Source organism: Gopherus flavomarginatus, chromosome 3 (assembly GCF_025201925.1).
Source record: "Gopherus flavomarginatus isolate rGopFla2 chromosome 3, rGopFla2.mat.asm, whole genome shotgun sequence".
Classification (NCBI taxonomy): domain Eukaryota; kingdom Metazoa; phylum Chordata; order Testudines; family Testudinidae; genus Gopherus; species Gopherus flavomarginatus.
The window spans coordinates 155958102-155976601 of record NC_066619.1 but is presented as its reverse complement, the minus strand read 5'-3'; the positions used below and the strand labels follow the sequence as shown (position 1 = coordinate 155976601).

Here is an 18500-nt window from a genome sequence, read left to right as displayed (position 1 = left end):
GAGCTGATTTGTTATGATACCATTAACTGTGTGAACGCTCTACTGCTTTTCATAATATTGCAAAGTATCACTTTCCAGACATAAACCCAATCCTCCCCAAAATAAGCGGCAACAAGCCGGGAAGGACCAGTCCCCCTGCACCTCCCACTCTCATGATCAGATATGAGAACTCCCTTCCATTCTCCACAGAGATCAAGGTTATCAGAGATCTCTTGTCCCTGTTGTCTCATACCCACTAGCAGCAGGGGCATAGGGATTGGTTTGTGTGTTGTTGGTTTTTTTTAAGATCGTCCATTGGATGACCAGAATTGGCCCATCTCCCCTTTTGGAGCTGCACATGAAGTGACTGTAAATACTGGGGCTGGGGCTAGAGAAGTCAAGGGAAACAGAAGAGGAACTCAGGTGGGGACTCATCTGACCAAGTTCTCTTCTAATTCCCTGCCTCAGAGTGCCCTGTGGCCGTCTGCGGAAGACTGCATCCCACCAACTCTTCAGGAAGAAGGACAGAATCAGCACCCATGGGCTTCCACCACTTGTGCAGCTTCAACTTAGGGTCCCTTATGCTGGTTGGGTGGGGAAGCTGAAAACCTTTGTATTTCTATAATTTGCAATTGGCCTCACACAGCTCGAAGAGAAACAAAACCGCTGTGGTAAGTGGTTGTGCTATATGGTATGTCTAGTGGTTTAGCAGTACTTTTTAGTCATCATTTTATAAGTAACTATCATTTTGACTCCTTTATGTCACAGTTGTACACTGAAACATCTGGTTACTATTGAAGAATGGCCGGGAATCTGTACAGGCTGTGTCATTTTCTCCTCTCACTTACCAACACAATACCCCACAAGGTTCAGATACTGCTCCTCCTTGCAGCTAGTCCTGCACTTCCCACTCACAAGGGTTGCATGAGGATGGCAGGTTATGCAGTCAGAGTCTGAAGGACCATTGCACTTTTTGCAGGATGGATGGCAGGCTGCGTGAAAAAACAACACTCGCTGTTAAGATAATACACACACACACACACACACACACACACACTGAATCACAGGACCCAATTCTCCATTCCCCAGCACCGTGTGTCATCATTTACAGCTCTGCAATGGTGTAAATTGCTACCACAGGTGTAAGTGACTAGCAAATCCTGATTTGGAAGGATTTTACTCCCTCTCCTCTTTTGGCTTGACAAGATGCAGGCAGTGGGGAAATTTAAGACCTTTGTGCTTGTCCTTTGCATAAATCAAGATCTAAATCCATATAAAATACAGAGATCATCTCCCAGCCTGTGTGTATATATCTACATACATACAAACACATGCACAGTGAGAGACAGGGGAGAGATAAAGGAGACATGAGGGCATGGTATAATAGTTTTATTAGTATGAGTTTGGGATGGCCATGTCACTCATGAATGGGGAAGCCAGGCTTGATTTATGAAGGTGTCCCCCAAACTCACGTCAATAAAACCTAACTACCATGCTGCATACTTAATAATAAAACTACTCCAGAAAGAGATTAAAAGTGTTCTAAAATATTTTATCGAGACAATGTTTTGCATCCTTCTACCTAAAATACAATCAAGAGTCTTATTACCAGGATTCCAACTGTGCAGATCTCTGAGGGAAATAAAAAAAATACTGAGACTAATGATGTGTAAAAATCTCTAAAAATTACCTTGAAAACGCTTTCCTATGAATAAAAACGTGCAACTTCAGAGGTGTAACAACATCTCAGGACCTCCCCAGCCTAAAAATAATTGCTGGATCTCTATGGAAAGCTAGGAATCTCCCATTTCACATAATAAAAAGCTTCTTCTTCTAGCCCTGAAAGGTCATCAGCATCTATTTCTGACTGGGCCTCCCGCCCATTACTATTCAGAGTCTGGTAAAAATGGAATGAAACTTTTTAAACACTGTAAAAATCGGGTAGACACAGATTATATGAACATTACTGCTTGTGCCTGTTTAAAAGCTGCAGTTGTTCAACATTGGCAAGGTGTGAGATGAGGTAATTTTCTTAATACTTATGTTTGCCCCTTACACATTACTACCATCCCAGGATCAGACACATTGCAATGCAACATACAGTTAGCCACGAGCCAGGATCTCCTAGGTGGCAGTACAGAACACCAAAATCAATGTAACGTTTGTAATCACTTGCCCAATAAACATCTGTATAGAGTATTTCTTGGCTAAAATCCAACACACAGAAGATGGGCTCTCAGAGGAACTGCAGTTCTCCAGTTTGGAGGCCTCCTACCCAACAGTAACCAGTTCATCAAAGTAATGTAATATCATTTCTGAAAATACACATTTATGGGCAATGGCTGCAATCTGACAAAAGCAGTTGATGACCTTTATACGATGTCTGAGGGATATATCCCATTTCAAACCTTTTCCCCACACCTTCCTGGGGTCAGCAGCTAATAATGAAAGGTTGCACCAAATCCCCAGATTCTAGCTCAATGGGAACATAGGAATTCATTGTGCCATTCAGCCACAGAGTGACTGATTCTGGTAGTCTGATTATATTAGATTAAATGACTTGGATGAAAACTGCGAACTGATTGGCTGAAGAGGTTTATAACTCATAATTAAACTGCAGCTGATGCGCACATCAGAAACACAGTGCCCTTCCCTAGGCAGGTAAGTACCCCCACATAGAACATGTGTATTCTCATGCAATTGCACAATTTCCTCCTCATAAACCCAGTGCTATAGTAAACTACGGATTAAAAATAATAATCTAATTCACACAGATGATATGTTTTTCTAGCCTTTTGGACCACTGAGCATAAACCATTCAAAGGTTCTTAAAAAAAATCTAGCTGCATATTGTCATGCTCACTTTCCATTATTAAAACAGAATGGTAATTCTTTGCTGTCTGTGGATGCACAAACTAGACACTGTTCTTGATCCACACACACCAGCTCCCAAGGAAATTAAATGGGAGCTTTGCTGAAGACTTAGGTTAGCATACTTCATATGTCCCTAAGATCACAAACAAATAAATGTCATAAAACAAGAGATCTGCTTCCTCATCCCAAATACAAAATTATTTGTTTTGAAAGGCAGAAAAGTATTTCCAGCTACATAATGCCTAGACTCAAAGCATTTGATGGTTTTCTTAAAGATGTTCTGGAGCATTCTTTGTAACTAGAAAATACATTACTCTGAATCCTGATGGCTGGAAAGAAAGATAACCCAGTTAAGTCCATTGCTTCCCTCCCCAAGACAGTCCAATTTTTTCATCTCCTTATTTAAGTCTATTGGAGGTAACATCTGCACGACCGCCTGAGTCCCACTCTGCTCTCAGACTCACGTATACAACTCCCACTGAAGTCATTAAGCCAAACACAGCTCTGGCACAAATCCACTTACGTTAGTGGAGTTGCACCCAGTGATACCAGCACCAAATTTGGCCCTAAAGGAGTTGTACCCATGTATATGAAAGCATCCCTGGACACCCTAACTTTGTTCCTTAACTCTACTGTTTCTGTTATGCATTTAAACTGTAAGCTCCTCAGAGCAGGGACCAAGGCCACAATCTTGCAATGCTCTATCCACTGGACAATACTGCCTTAGTAAAACCAACCCTTCTGAATGCAGAATCCTGCTTAAGCACTACACAGTATGTTAAAGAACTCTTCCCCCAGGGTATGTTGGCTGAGAACACCAGCGCAGCCTATTGCAATAAAATGTGGTATATTTTCACTCCAATTCAGTAGAGCAGAGGGGATTATAATTTTTTATTTAACATGTCTTTCTCTCTCTCTCTCTGTCTCTGGTAAAATAATCCAGTTGCGGAAGCTGGAGCAAATGTTTCTCTCTTGAAATTACTGAATAACTTGACAGCGTGTCTAATTGCATCGAAATGTTCAATGCTGCAGTAAGATGCAGCAGAATATACTGTACGTCTTCCTGCAATGCACTCACGGTGGCAAAGAGCATTCTGGCTGTACAATCCTTCCGGGCACTCTGATAAGCACTTGCCATCAAGTAGGACACGGGGGGAGGAGCAGGCTGTGCAGTTGTGGGGAGATCTCCCTGTGCAGGCTGAGCATAAGGAGTGGCACTCTACAGGAAAAGAAAAGAAAAGAAAAAAAAGAGGAAGACAAATTGGTTTCCAGCCTGTGTTTGCTGCTGCTGTCCTGAACTGAGATGATTTCATTCACCCACTAGCTTACCTTTTCCCCTAAGGCAATAAGACATATACTCGACAGCTCGTAATATAGGTAAAAGTACAAACACTGTCTTCCGAGATTATTTATATAAAGATCAACCACAAGTAACTGCATTAAATCCGCCTCTCTCGCCAAGATCACGCTTGCGTTCTAAGAAGGGAAGATTTGGGTGGTTGCTGGTGTCTTAGGCCATGTCTATGCTTACACTGCTGTAACGCTACAGCTGTGCCAGTCAGAGTGCTCACAGAGCCACATTACGCCAGTGACAGAGAGCTCTCCCGTGGGCATAATCGAACCAGCTCAAAGAGCGGCGGAGAGCATCTCCCGCCGACACAGCGCTCTGCACGCAAGCGCTTATGCTGGCAAAACTGACGTTGCTCCTGGGTGTGCTCAGTGGTTGCTCAGGGCAGCTGCGGCTCTGGCTGGTGCCATGGAGGAGTAAGCAGCAGCAGCAGCAGCGTTCCTGCCTCTCCTGCTGGTGCCTGGGGTTGAAGCTGCTCCTCAGCTCCCAGCCCCCTTTGCTTATGCAGAGGAAGCCAGTAAGAGCCGCCCGGGTGGGGAGACCCGGCTCCCTGGCAGATCCCTCTGGGAACAGGGACTGCAGGGGAGCCCTCCCAGCACACAGCCAGGACCAGCGCTAGGGATTTGAGCGCCCTAGGCAGACAGCAATTTCACCGCCCCGTGCGCTGGTCCCGCGGCTCCGCTGGAGCTGCCGCAGTGGTGCCTGCGGAGGGTCCGGTGCTCCATGGCTCCGGTGGAGCTGCCGCAGTCATGCCTGCGGGCGGTCCACCGGAGCCGCGTGAGCAGCTGACCGTCCGCAGGCACCACTGCGGCAGCTCCACTGGAGCCGCCTGCCGCCCCCTCTGGCAAAACGGCGCCCACCATTTATTCTGGAGCCCTGGGCGATTGCCTAGGCTGCCTAAATGGTAGCGCCGGCCCTGCACACAGCACTTAGTACTCCTCTCCCTGCATGCTGAGCTACCCTCCCCACCGCACACAGCCCCTAATATCCCTCTCCCTATACCTTGAGCTATCCCCTGTCCATGCACAGCCCCTAGCTACCCCCTGCCTGCACCCTGAGCTACCCCCCTGCCCACACACAGCCCCTAGCTACCCCCTGACTGCACTGAGCTACCCCTTGCCCACACTCAGCCCCTAGCTATCCCCTTCCTGCACCCTGAGCTACCCCCCTGCCCACACACAGCCCCTAGCTACCCTCTGACTGCACTGAGCTACCCCTTGCCCACACTCAGCCCCTAGCTATCCCCTTCCTGCACCCTGAGCTACCCCCCTGCCCACACACAGCCCCTAGCTACCCCCTGACTGCACTGAGCTACCCCTTGCCCACACTCAGCCCCTAGCTATCCCCTTCCTGCACCCTGAGCTACCCCCCTGCCCACACACAGCCCCTAGCTACCCCCTGACTGCACTGAGCTACCCCTTGCCCACACTCAGCCCCTAGCTATCCCCTTCCTGCACCCTGAGCTACCCCCCTGCCCACACACAGCCCCTAGCTACCCCGACTGCACTGAGCTACCCCTTGCCCACACTCAGCCCCTAGCTATCCCCTTCCTGCACCCTGAGCTACCCCCCTGCCCAAACACAGCCCCTAGCTACCCCCTCCCTGCACACTATGCTACCCCCCTGCCCACACACAGCCCTTAACTGCCCCCTCCTTGCATGCTGAGCTACCCCCTCTCCCTGCACCCTGAGTGTTTTCAAACTTTTTGAGCTAAACCCCCCACCTTTGAGTTATAATTTTTGGTTGCGCTCCCCCGCTACCCCACCCCAGACAGGCTGGGTCACCTGCTGAGGTGAGTCGTGGATGGAGGTGGTGCTCCCTCCCTGGACCCAGCCATGCGGAGGTGGCTGAAGCTCTGCTGGCCCCTGGCCCCCCAGACAGAAAGCAAACCTCGCCTATGTCCAAGGTCCCTGCCCCAAGGCCCCTCTACCCCTCTGGGCCTTGGAGTTGGTAAGCATGTCGAGAGAGGCCTCAGACGGAAAAAGGCTGAGAACCCCTGCTGCAGAACACGAAGTCGGGGGCAGGCAGGGACTGTTTCTAAGAGCTTACAGTCTAAACAGACGAGACAGACAAAGGATGGGAGGAAACAGGCACCAGGAGGTGAAGGAACTTGCCCAAGATCACACAGTGGGTCAGTAGCAGAGCTAGGAGCAGCACCCAGGGATCCTGACTGCTAATGCGGTGTCCTTTTCCACTGGAGCACACAGCCTCTAGGGTAGCTAATTCCACTGAAATTAAGAGAGTTATACCAGGGATCAATTTGACCCAATGTTGTCAGGGAAACTTCAAGAGTTTCAGATTATGTATAAGAATGTTTCCGTGGATACCTGAGAAATCCAAACCTGTACGGAGAAAACTTTCAAGCCCAACCTCTCAAACAGTAAATGCAAATTTTGCCTATTTACAGGCATTTGTACATGTCAGTTGTAGAGTATGCATTGCTAGAAGGATGAATAAGTAACATCCATCGAGTCACTTTTATAGCCAAGTCCAAATGGAGCTGGGGCTCCTGGCTTCATGGCAGCGAGTATGGGAGCCCTGTAAAGCCAGCGCTGGAAGCCTTTGTCATGGCAAGTTCATTGAACCCAAGATGCTTCGGCGTAACATGCCAGGTTCTCAAATCGGCATCTTCCAATGAAATAGTTTCTTAGAAATATTCCAACCTGCTCTGCGGCAGGCCCCTAACTGATGTATTGCCATAGCTCTACTGACTTACATGGTGCTATGACATTTGCACCCGCTGAAGTGCCACCTCTAGAAATTTAAGAATCAAGAAAAATAAGTTTTTGTTATCCGTCCTCACGCACAGAACTGCAATTGCACTGAAAACAATGACTGGAATTTTACTTGAAGAAAAATGTCAAGAGTGACTGAATTATGTCTTTGAGGCTGGCACAGAAAACACTTAGGACAATCAAGAGATGTTCTCTTCTCTTGCTGGCCTCTCAATCCCTTAAATCTATATACGTGCAAATTCCTTTTATTTGGCGCCTGTCCAGCGGGGTGCGAGATGGATACAAACCTGACACTGACGCCTTTGAGAGGCGAACCAGAGCACTGTACCTGTTACAGCCTGTATTGCTGATTGTTTTGCAGAATGATCTTGTGTTAACAATGCATTTTTCTCTGTTAAGCACCTCTATGGCAAGAAATGACCCTCCAGCAAATTTCTGTGAAACTAATGTACTAGATGAGTTTTATGTTACAGTCATTGCCAGCAAACACAAAGTGTGTGTGGGGGAAGCACTCAGATTAGCAGAATATGTGGCACAGCTGGAGGGTATCTAGCCTATGAGAATGCTCATTCTATGTAGGGGCTCCTGGCACTCTTTCTGCAGAGCTGTCACTTGTAAAAGTACCATTTCACTTGAGACTTTGGTTGGAGATGTCATGCCTGTGCTAATTCTGATTGAGTCAGCACTCTAAAACTAACATGCATGGGCAGTGGGACCGGCTAGCTGTCCTGAGTGCGTCCCTGGGGTTTCCGAGGGGATCGTACTTGAGTGGCTAGCCCGTCCCACCACTTGCATTGCTGCAGCTACGCTACTGCTGTTAGCACACTAGCCAGTGCAATATGCCTGCCTGGAAATCCCACCCCCAGCTCCAGTGTACACACACCCTAAGTCTGAGGCTGGGCTGAGCTGGCTCCAGGCATCCACAGTAAACTCTTCCCCTGCCCTGCCTGCACTACGTGTAGGGTGACCAGATGCCCGATTTTATAGGAACAGTCCTGATATGTGGGGCCTTTTTTTATAGAGGCTCCTATTACCCCCTCACCCTCTGTCCCGATTTTTCACATTTACTATCTGGTCACCCTAACGACGTGAAAAGTTTCTGTAACAAACTGTGCCATGCACCTATATGCAAAGCTGTCTCAAGCTTTATACAGCCATTGGTTCTATTAGCTGGTTGCTACATCCAGATCAGTGCTCTCAGTTTGAGCTTGGCTGACCCAGTGCAATCTACAATGATTTCCCTCTCAGCATTGCTGGAAAGCCACAAGCATTCAACCTGTAACAGTTCAGCCTGTCCTGCTAACTCCATTCCACAATGCAAGGCCTTCTGTTTAGAATTTACCTAAAAGTCTCTGTTCCCAGTCATAATGCTGGGCATTATGGGATAGGACCTTCAGGATACCCAGAATGCCTTAAGATAGCCATGCTGAAAGGGGTGCTGGATGCAGACTTGCTAAAACCGTTTTTAAAAAAGCAGCACTCCTGTTAAACTGCTTCCGGGACAAGCAAGACAACTAAACGTTTTTTGCAACCCCTGCAACAATTTCTGCACTTGGGGCTTGCTCCTGCTCCAGTTGAAGTCACTGGTGAAACCCCTACCATTGAGTGCAATGGAGCGGGAACACCAATGCAGACCTACCCTAGGAGCCATAAAAACATAACTGGACCTTCTAGAATCTTACACATTTTTAAATATTTTCTCTCAAAAACACCAGCATTCAGGACAAACATCAGCTGAGTACATTTAGGTTGTGAAATGCTACGTTTCAGGCCAATAACTTATTGGTGCCACAAGCCAGAAAGTAGCTTGTAACATGTCACAAGCACGTCCAGTATCTCTCTCTCTCTCTCTCTCTCTCACACACACACACACACACAGAGCCATTCCCAATATTGTATTTAAAACCTAATGAATACTGGCATGTACATTGAAGGCACTTAAGAATCATTTGGCCGGCTCTTTTCCTCACCTCTGCACACTCTGGTGTTCTCGGGATAAAATCGGGCTTTGCACTGAGAAATGCAAATGCCATACGGTGCTCCCTCGAGGAGCTGTCCAGGCTGCAATACCTCCTCTGGCTTCCTGCACTGGGTGCAATGAGAGTTCTCCGGCCCCACACAGGCACGGCAAGATGGATGGCAACCTATACAAGAGCAATGGAATATGAAGTCACGGATCAAGGGACAGCATCCTTAAACTGACAGAAGCCAGATAACCTGAATGCAAACAATAGAATCCTGTCATAAAAATGAGAGCTGGTGGGGAAATAGATCAATCATCTTCTTCAGCCACCTTGGAGTGTTGCTTGCTCCTTACCGTACATTCTTCAAGCATTGGGTGGGTTTCTCTCAAGCACCAGCCAAATTCGACTCCCATTGAAGTGAATGGGAGTTTTATCACCCATTTCTGGAGAAACAGAATTAGGCCAATGCATCTGAAAATCCCACCAGATAATTTTACAGGAGTTAACTAATGGGGTGTGTACAGCCTCCTTTGGGAGACTATTCCACTATCCAATGGAATGCTTTGTTTTATATAATGAAATGGTGATAACAGATCTGATATCTTTTCCCAATTAAAAAAAAAATCCCCCCTCCTCAATCCTAAAGGGGAGAACACTGCAGCTTAGTGTTTTAGGCAACTCAATTTTCCTTTTACCTGTACAGCTGCATAAACCAACACTGTGTTGTCGGGGAAGCTGGGGAGAGATGGGGAAAATGGTGCTTTTGAAAGGTTTATGAGACGTGTAAACCGTGTCCCCTGAATGTTCATACTTTCCATTCGGCCCAGGGGAGATTACCTTATATCTTAGCAAATCCACTGAACTTTAATGTGAAATTGTATGCACATGTAACTGTCATCAGAAAAACATAGGAAACATTGTCATGTTGTCCTGTTATGACAATATGGGGGGAAGGGGAATCTCCAGAGGGAGCAAACTCTAGAAAAAATAATAATGTGTATGTGTTTGTTGTATGGGGGAAATGAAGCAAAAAGGTGGAATTTCACACACCTCACCTTTTCTCAGTATACAGTAACGGGGCAGAATCTCTATCTAAATCTAAATCGGCACAGCTGCACTGAAACTAATGGAATTTCACTGATTTACACTTCACTGAGGATCTGGTTCAAAATACGTAGTTTACCTTTGCAGACATTGTGATCGTGATAAAAGCCCTCTCCGCAGGCAGGCAGACACTGGCCCTGGTGCAATCCCAGAGAAAGGGAACAGGAAGTGCACTGAGTGGCAAATGGTCCAATACAACTGGCACAAGAATCGTGACACGCTGGTGGAGAAACAGAGAGCATATAACTGGAATAGCATATTTAATCTGCTTGTGGCCATGCTGTCACCTACTGTACCATGCTGCCAACCAAGTCATCTCTCACTCCACACACATCCACAGCATTCTGTCACGTGTTAAAGTAATGACAGTGAGGATAATAAATAACTCCCTCTTACACAGTGTTTTTCACTCGTAGATCTCAAGATGCTTTGCAAAGGAGATCATTTAAAATAATCCACCCCGAGTTAACTGAGCAACTTAAAAACTCAAATCCCCTCTATCCTCAAACAATTCTATACCCTCGCAAAAGAAGATGAGCTTCGGAACGTGCCTTGAAGGTCATCAGAAAGGTCACGCAACATGTGCCAGGCAGAAATGCCTCTTACCTCTGCATCGCTGAGTGCTGTCTGTGTAATACCCACCAGGGCATTCTGAAATGCAATTCCCACTGTGTAACACCTTATCTGAAGCACACGTTAAACATCTGGGTTGGTCTGAATAACATGTTTCACAGGACTGGTCACAAGCTGTCAAAGAGGACAGACCATTAATGAAATGCACTGTTATGAAAGGAACAGCGGTGTTCCCAATCTGGTTGCATGTATACAATACAGCAAAATATAGCCATGCCCAGCTCCTTGCTTGTTACAGACACTTTCAAATGTTACAGTATATTAAATCCTTCCTCTTGCCTTTCACTGCATGCCTCGTAGCGTATATGAAAGAAGACAGAACAGATCTCTAATTGCCCTAAAGAACTAGTGGAATTCAGAGTGACACCATAGTAGAAACAGCAGCAGCTGCTCTGCACTAGTGCGCTCACTACTGCTATCACCAGTGGATGCACTCATATTACAACAACAGTGGAAAACTGTCAGTAAAGAATCAGCGAGACATGGCCTCTGGAGACGCTGAAAATCCTAAAGGTCTCCTCTTCTCAGGAACTGTAGATTTGAAAAAAATAGGCCTATGTCCCATCTGCTCCTTGCCCGGATAAATTCTTAGCAATGTCTACAATTTTCATTTTCCATCAGAAAAAGACTTGAGAGTTAACACCCCATCGAGATGAATGGAAGGTGGAAAGAACACAGCTCTCTTTCACATTCTCTGCATGCAGCAGACATTAATTTGCATTCGGAGGGTTTTCTTCATAACACATAAGCATTACTAAGGATATCTGCAGAGGTGTAATTACAGAGATAACATATAAGCAGAACCAATTAAAAGTGATGGAGAGACACTCATACAGACATCCCATAAGCTTGTGATTTGGGCGTCTAGAATATGGACCATGATTTGGACACAGTCCCTGATGGTTCCTGTTCATAAAAACAGGAACCCGGCTGTTTATGGAAATTATTGCACAATCTCATTATCGATATGCTCTAGCAAAATAATGCCGAGAACCATCCTGAAGAGAACGCCTAAGAGAGAATTTTCTATCTGCAGAACAAGCTGGATTTAGACGCAAAAGAGGTACGGTGGAGCAAATATTCAATCTGCATGTGCTATGCAAGCTATGGCTAGGAAATGGTGGGAAGGCAGTCCATGTCCTCATGGATTTTGCTGAAGCAGATGGCACAAGCCTCTTTGGGCAATTCTGCGGCCCGTCAGAGTTGGTGAAAATGTAATACAGCTGATACAAAAGCTCTACGTCAGCACAACGGCTTCAGTGTTTGCAGGGTATGAGTAAAGCAGTTGGGGTTTGACCTGAGGATAGGAGTCAGGCAAGGCTGCATGCTATTCCCGACCCTTTTCAAGGGTTATCTTGAAGAAATCGTAAGAAGAGCCACTGATGGAAACCTACAGGAAAGTATACATGCTGGCAAACAATTAGTTATCTGTGTTTCGCCAATCATATTGATATTGTCCTGATTGGATGGTCACAAGAAGAGGTGCAAAAATTTCTAGAAAGGGCAGCGAGGGAGGCAGAGAAATTAGATATAAAGAGATCGTATGAAAAGAGAAGGGTGACATCTAAGTCTGTTGAAAAGGCGAAGATATTCCTACCCAAATCTGAGGAGGCACTGGAGTGTGCTGAGCACTCCAAAGAGCTGGGTAGATTGATTACAAGGAATGCTGAGCACTTAGACATCCCAGACATAGAATTGGATTCATGGTTGCTGCTCTAGCAACATTCAACCACATTTGGAGAAGCAAAGGTATTACCATAAAGTATAAAATGAAATGGCTGCAGTCTTCTGCCTATGTGTGTCTGAAATATGGACGCTAAGAAAACAGACATCGAAGAAGCTTTCTGCCTTCGAATTGAAATGCTACAGGTAACAGCTGCACATTAGCTATACCTCACACATGACTAACGAGGTAATCACCCGAATTTACAGCATAACTGGAGTGATAGCTGATATCGTCCAGACTATCAGACGAGAAAAATGAGAGTTTGGGGGATGTGGGTTGGATGAGCAGAGGAAGATTGCCAGAGCAAGGTTTGCAGCGATTGGTGTCAAATGCCAGGGGAAGGGGACACCCACAGTGACAGTGGTTTGACGATGTGGCTGGCTGGCTGGGAGGCAGTAGGGTACACTGTTTAAGGCTGTGTGAAGACTGTGAAAAAAGCAGAAGATTGCTGGACAACGACTCCTGCATGTTGTGATCGTACTGTTCATTGTGATGTGACGCTATGGTGCTTTGCACTATGCAAATGATGATGAACTACATCGAAGCAGAGCAAGACCCTAACATACATGAGTTTGCCACAGTTCATCTCACTTTGGCGAGTTACTGGGTTAGCTGAGGCAGCACGCCTACTTTCGGGATTTATACAGTGCAACAACGACCACATCATCACACCAGTGCCAATTTCCTTCAGGTAGATGGGACATCAGAAACTCTTATGAAGGACAGATTATCCCTCATCTGACTACTAAAGAGTTTGTCTCACCTCCTCTGAAGCAGCTGGTAGTGACCACTGTCAGAGACAGGTTAGTGCACTAGATGGACCTTGGGTCTGATCCAGTCTGGAAACTCCTGCGTTTTTTCTCATTAGCTCATGACCAGCTCTACCAGTCTCTAAAAGACTTACATTCGTTGCCCCCTTTCCTTCTCTTTCTCTCTGTCCTTCCAAAAGACTTCCCTGGGCCACAGGCATTGTTTAGCCACTGAGCTGTGGATTACTGGACAACTTCAAGAAATCTGCTGGTAAAAGTCATCTCTCTTTCCACTGTCAAGTGGATTTGTCAAGCACGAAGGATCATCTCATTTTTGCTTTCATGCTGCTCAGTGAACAAAACAGCCTTAAACCTTTCAGCATCTGATAATTTTAAATGAGCCAGTAATCTTATAAACAAGTAGCAGCATTTCTCACTAAATATTTATGGAATAGGTGTGTCTGGTCTCTCAGATATTTATCTACAATCCTGTTTGCTGGCTGGCTACACAAGATATTGATTCCCTTCTGTCATGCATGGGCAAAGTTCATGTCAAAGAAAAGAGAAACAGGGATTTACCATTGCAAATTCCATTCTTCATATAAAACCCGTGACCACAGCTGGCCACACAGAGCCCGGCATTTAAAACGTGAGACCCATCCTTGCAGGCCAAGCAGTTGTTCTCAGCAGACCCCCAGCATGCAGAGCAGGACTCGTGACAAGCTGAAAGCAAAAAGATTTAACAAGTCAATGAACAACCACATTGCCACTGAGTTTTTAAAAATGAGTTTTGTAGCAATTTGCATATTTGCACTTTCACTCCTAAAATAACATAGGCTTTTTGTGCTTTTAAAAATCACTGGTGTGTTGAGTTTGGTATTTTCATCTGGGCTAGTCATGCTTTTGGGGGACTCCATTTACATCCCAATTTTGCATCTGCAAAATAGCTAAGTGCAAATTAGAATAGTGCCTGCAGCTACAGTCAGACACTTAGAGGAGCAACTTTGATTATTGTAAAATATATGTACTGGTATAGCATGGACCAGGATTTGCGTTTCATGGTACTAGGTGGAAACAATCTGCCCTGCATTACAGGTGAACAAAACCACCAGATCTTTGCAGGCAGACTCTTGCAAGGACCCACTGACACATCAGTGGAACGACATGAGAGTGCAAAGGTCCATCTATTAGGATCTGATTGCAAAGGGAGTGTGTGTGTGGGGAGGGGTCCTAAGCAAATTGTTCCTGCAAAAAAAAAAAAAAAAAAGGCCACCCTTCTGAAAATGACTTTTACTCCCTCCAAAAACTCTATATTGGGGGCTATGAGCTGCTGAACTCCACCTCCCCCCCCCCGCCCCGAATGATTCTGTCTGAACGGGGAAGGAATTATGCCATATAATCATAGTTTGCTGGGAACTAGTAATTCATAGGGACAGGTTGAAACTGTCTCCTTGTGTCAGGTTCCCATTGAAGTGTACATTGTGCACTGTGAATCTTTTTCCTTATATGGCCAAAAGAAGAGAATGGAAATGCCCCAATTATAATGAGCAGGCTAATATCTTTATCTTCGGGCAAACTCTGCACCAAGGCCAGCATCCAGTAATTGTCTGGATATTCCTGCAGTATATTACATACATACACCATTCAGGCAATGGCTATGTTCTCTCTTGAGCAGAAGAAGATACTAACTAGTACCTGCACAGCACTAGCGCAACCTTTCAACATACTAATTTTTTTGCAAAGAAATGAATGACTGTATGGGGCTAAATTCTGCTCTCCTACATAGCTGTGAGACCCAACTCACTTTGAGACTCTGAGTTTAATCGAGAGGAAAATCGAGCCCACCCTGGTTAGCCTTTCATGGTATTTGTGTGGCTGTTACATCATGTTAAATCATGCTGCCAGTACTCACACAGCCTGTGCAAATTACAGCACTTTCAGAATTAGGTTTTTTTTTCCTGATTACACCCATATATGTTCTAAAGATTTTCTCAACTTTATAGTTTCACAAGCCATGTCTATGCTTGTATTCCCGCCCTGTGGAAGGTGGGGTGAAACAGAATCCTAAAGGCGTATGTCCTGAACATGCAAACATTCATGAAACCCACCTCTCAGGAAAACACAACTGCATTTGCCATTTGTAAAGTAAGATGCAATCCTCCTGTGTGGTTGTACAGGAGGTTCTGCAGTGATGTTCACATCATCTCAGCAGCACTTGCATTCAGAAATTCAAATGGTATACGAAAGCCATTTCTAACACAGAAGGAGTTGCAATTATGGTACCCAGACTGTATAACATGCAAAAATCAGGAGGTAACAATAACAACTCACAAGGGAATAAATGATCCACGCCGGGGAGCTTAAATTTCATTATCTAATGCAGGGGTAGGCAACCTATGGCACATGTGCCAAAAGCGGCAAGCGAACTGATTTTCAGTGGCACTCACACTGCCCGGGCCCTGGCCACCAGTCCAAGGGGCTCTGCATTTTAATTTAATTTTAAATGAAGCTTCTTAAACATTTTAAAAACCTTATTTACTTTACATACAACAATAGTTTAGTTATATATTATAGACTTATAGAAAAAACCTTCTAAAAACGTTAAAATGTATTACCAGCAAGGGAAATCTTAAATTAAAGTGAATAAATGAACACTCGGCACAGCACTTCTGAAAGGCTGCCAACCCCTGGTCTAATGCACATTTATTTAAAGTAGGGATAGAAGAGAAGAAAAAAAAAGCACAGACCCATCCTTTGCAGGGATCTGCCCCAGAATAGATGAGAATAGGCTCGTTTCCAGTAAAAGCAGAACACACCTAACTTTTGCAGAGCAAGTGAGGACAGAACGAAGGAGAGGATACTGCAACTAGAGAGCAAAGTAGATGGCTGCCACTGACTTTAAACACGTTCATTTCCACAGAAATAAGAGGTCACTTAACCCCCTACACTCCGTCGCTCTGTTCCAACTTTTTTTAATTCCTCTTTTATCTGCTGGAGTACACAGCATTCTTCCCTGTCGTGTTTGTTTTATTAACGAGTTGGAGCATATATATCACCATAGCAGCTGAACAGCTCCCGACCATTAAGGGATTTTACCCTCACAACCTCCCCTCTCAACCCCATGAGGTAGGGCAGTGCTATTACCCACAGCGAGCAGATGGGGAACTGAGGTCCAGAGAGACTAAGTGACTTTCCCGCGGTCACACAAGAATTGAACCTAACATTCCTGAGTCCAAGTCCAGTGCTTTGTTCACTAGACCCTCCTTCCTCCTCTATCATCCCTTCCTACGAGCTGTTGCTTTTCTTCCCACCCTTTTCTCTCTTCCCCTTCTGTTCCCTTGCAATTTGCTGCTCTCTTCCACATCTTCTCCTCTCCTGTTTCTTCTTGCCTCATTCCTCCTCCCTTTCTCTGTCCCAATTTCTCCAGAGCATTACGGGCAGTCTCAGTCACACATTATAAGCCAGAAGAGATCAGAGCACAGGTCATAACATTTCACCAGTAATTCCCATGGAGAGGGCAATTATTCCATTTCACATGTGAACATTATCAAGCCCATAAACTTGTGATCAAATTAGAGCAGACATCCAGGCTCAATTTAAACATTGCAAATGATGATAAATTTACCACTTCCCTTGGCAACATTAACCAGTGGTTAATTCCCCTCACTGACAGAAAGTTGTATCTGATTTCCAATTTCAACTTTTCTAGCTTCAAGTTCCAGCCATTGGATTTTGTTATGCTACATTCAAGAGCCCCCTAAAATCAGATATGTTCTTCCTTTGTAGGTTCTTACAGATTGTTATTGAGTCCCCTCTCAACTTTCTCTTCAACATGGTATATGGATGGAGCTCAGACTTTAAGGTCAGAAGGGACCATTATGATCATCTAGTCCGACCTCCTGCACAACGCAGGCCACAGAATCTCACCCACCCACTCCTGTAACAAAACCCTAACCTATGTCTGAGTTATAGAAGTCCTCAAATTGTGGTTTGAAGATCTCAGAGAAGAGAAGGCTGCAGTAGCCATGGCAGGATAGAAGATCCTAAAGGAGGTTTTCCAGACCTTGAATCCTTCGTGTAATACTTCTCTGAACACCCTCCAATTTCCAAAATACGCTCCCCATCCTGTAAGCATGGCCTACGTTCTCTGCTCCTTAATGTAGGTCCCTGCATTTGCCTGCCTTAAAGCATATGTTGTTGTTCTGAGCCCAGATCAGTCAGGACAATTAAGATTGCTCTGAATCAGTGACTATTTTTCACCATCATTTACAGCTGTCATAAACATACAGCTATGGGTAGCATAAAATCCCTTCTTTACCTGTAAAGGGTTAAGAAGCTCAAGTAACCTGGTTGGCACCTGACCAAAAGGACCAATGAGGGGAGAAGATACTTTCAAATCTGTGGGGGAATGTTTTTGTTTTGTGTTCTTTTGTTGTTCTCTCTGGATCAGCAAGGAATTAGGGCAGGGAAAATACATCTCCCAAAGCCAGACCTGAACTAAAGGTCTCTAAGATTACAAATTGTAAGTAATAGAAAGGAAATGTGTTAGGTTATCTTTTGTTTTAGTTTGTGAATTTTCCCTGTGCTAACAGGGAGGTTTATCCCTGTTTTTGTAACTTTAAAGTTTTGCCTAGAGGGCAAATCCTCTGTGTTTTGAATCTATGTTACCCTGTAAAGTTATCTTCCATCCTGATTTTACAGAGGTGATTCTTTTATCTTTTTTTAAATAAACTTCTTTTAAGAACCTGATTATTTTCAGTGTCCTAAAGACCCAGGGGGGTTGATCTGTGCTCACTTTGTAACCAATTGGTTAGGATATTATTTTCTAGTCTCCCCAGGAAAGGGGGTGTAGGGGCTTGAAGGGAAATTTTGGGGGAAGTAGGGCTCCAAGTGGCTCTCCCTGAAAGTTTGTTGAAATCACTTGGCGATGGCAGCAGTACTCATCCAAGGACAAGGAAGGATTTGTGCCTTGGGGAAGTTTTTAGCCTAAGCTGGAGAAATAAGCTTAGGGGGTCTTTTATATGGGTCCCCACATCTGTACCCCAGAGTTCAGAGTAGGAAGGGAACCCTGACAACTGCACCAAACCCTATCCACAAAGCGAAACTCACTACAGTCATTGGCAGTTTCACTTTGAACCCAGGCAATAAGAGGAAAGTATTGGAACAGGATGGGCATGTTTTAGACAGCGTGAGGTTAGGGCAGGCAGGATGCAGAACACTTCATTGGAAATCAGGCAGATCTCTGCTCAGGCCAGAGGTGGATGCAAACCAGCACTATTCGAAGGTCAGATCCATTTGGTTAAGTATTCCCCCTTCTCCATCTTGCTCCGATTCCCAGTTGCCTCCCCTGCCTTTGGCAATGATCCTGCAAAGCCAGTGCAGGATCTC

At 45.2% G+C, this 18500-nt stretch overlaps 1 protein-coding gene across 1 annotated transcript in view; it reads right to left on the bottom strand.

Moving 5' to 3' along the window:
• FRAS1 (Fraser extracellular matrix complex subunit 1) overlaps window positions 1-18500 on the bottom strand; it is a 319392-nt gene that overhangs the window by 141188 nt on the left and 159704 nt on the right. The window contains exons 16-21 of the mRNA XM_050945248.1: window positions 13692-13835; window positions 10611-10751; window positions 10084-10224; window positions 8907-9080; window positions 3932-4072; window positions 828-971 (exon numbers count right to left, since the gene is read on the bottom strand). Coding sequence (XP_050801205.1) covers window positions 828-971; window positions 3932-4072; window positions 8907-9080; window positions 10084-10224; window positions 10611-10751; window positions 13692-13835 — 885 coding nt within the window. The remainder of the gene's footprint in view (window positions 1-827; window positions 972-3931; window positions 4073-8906; window positions 9081-10083; window positions 10225-10610; window positions 10752-13691; window positions 13836-18500) is intronic.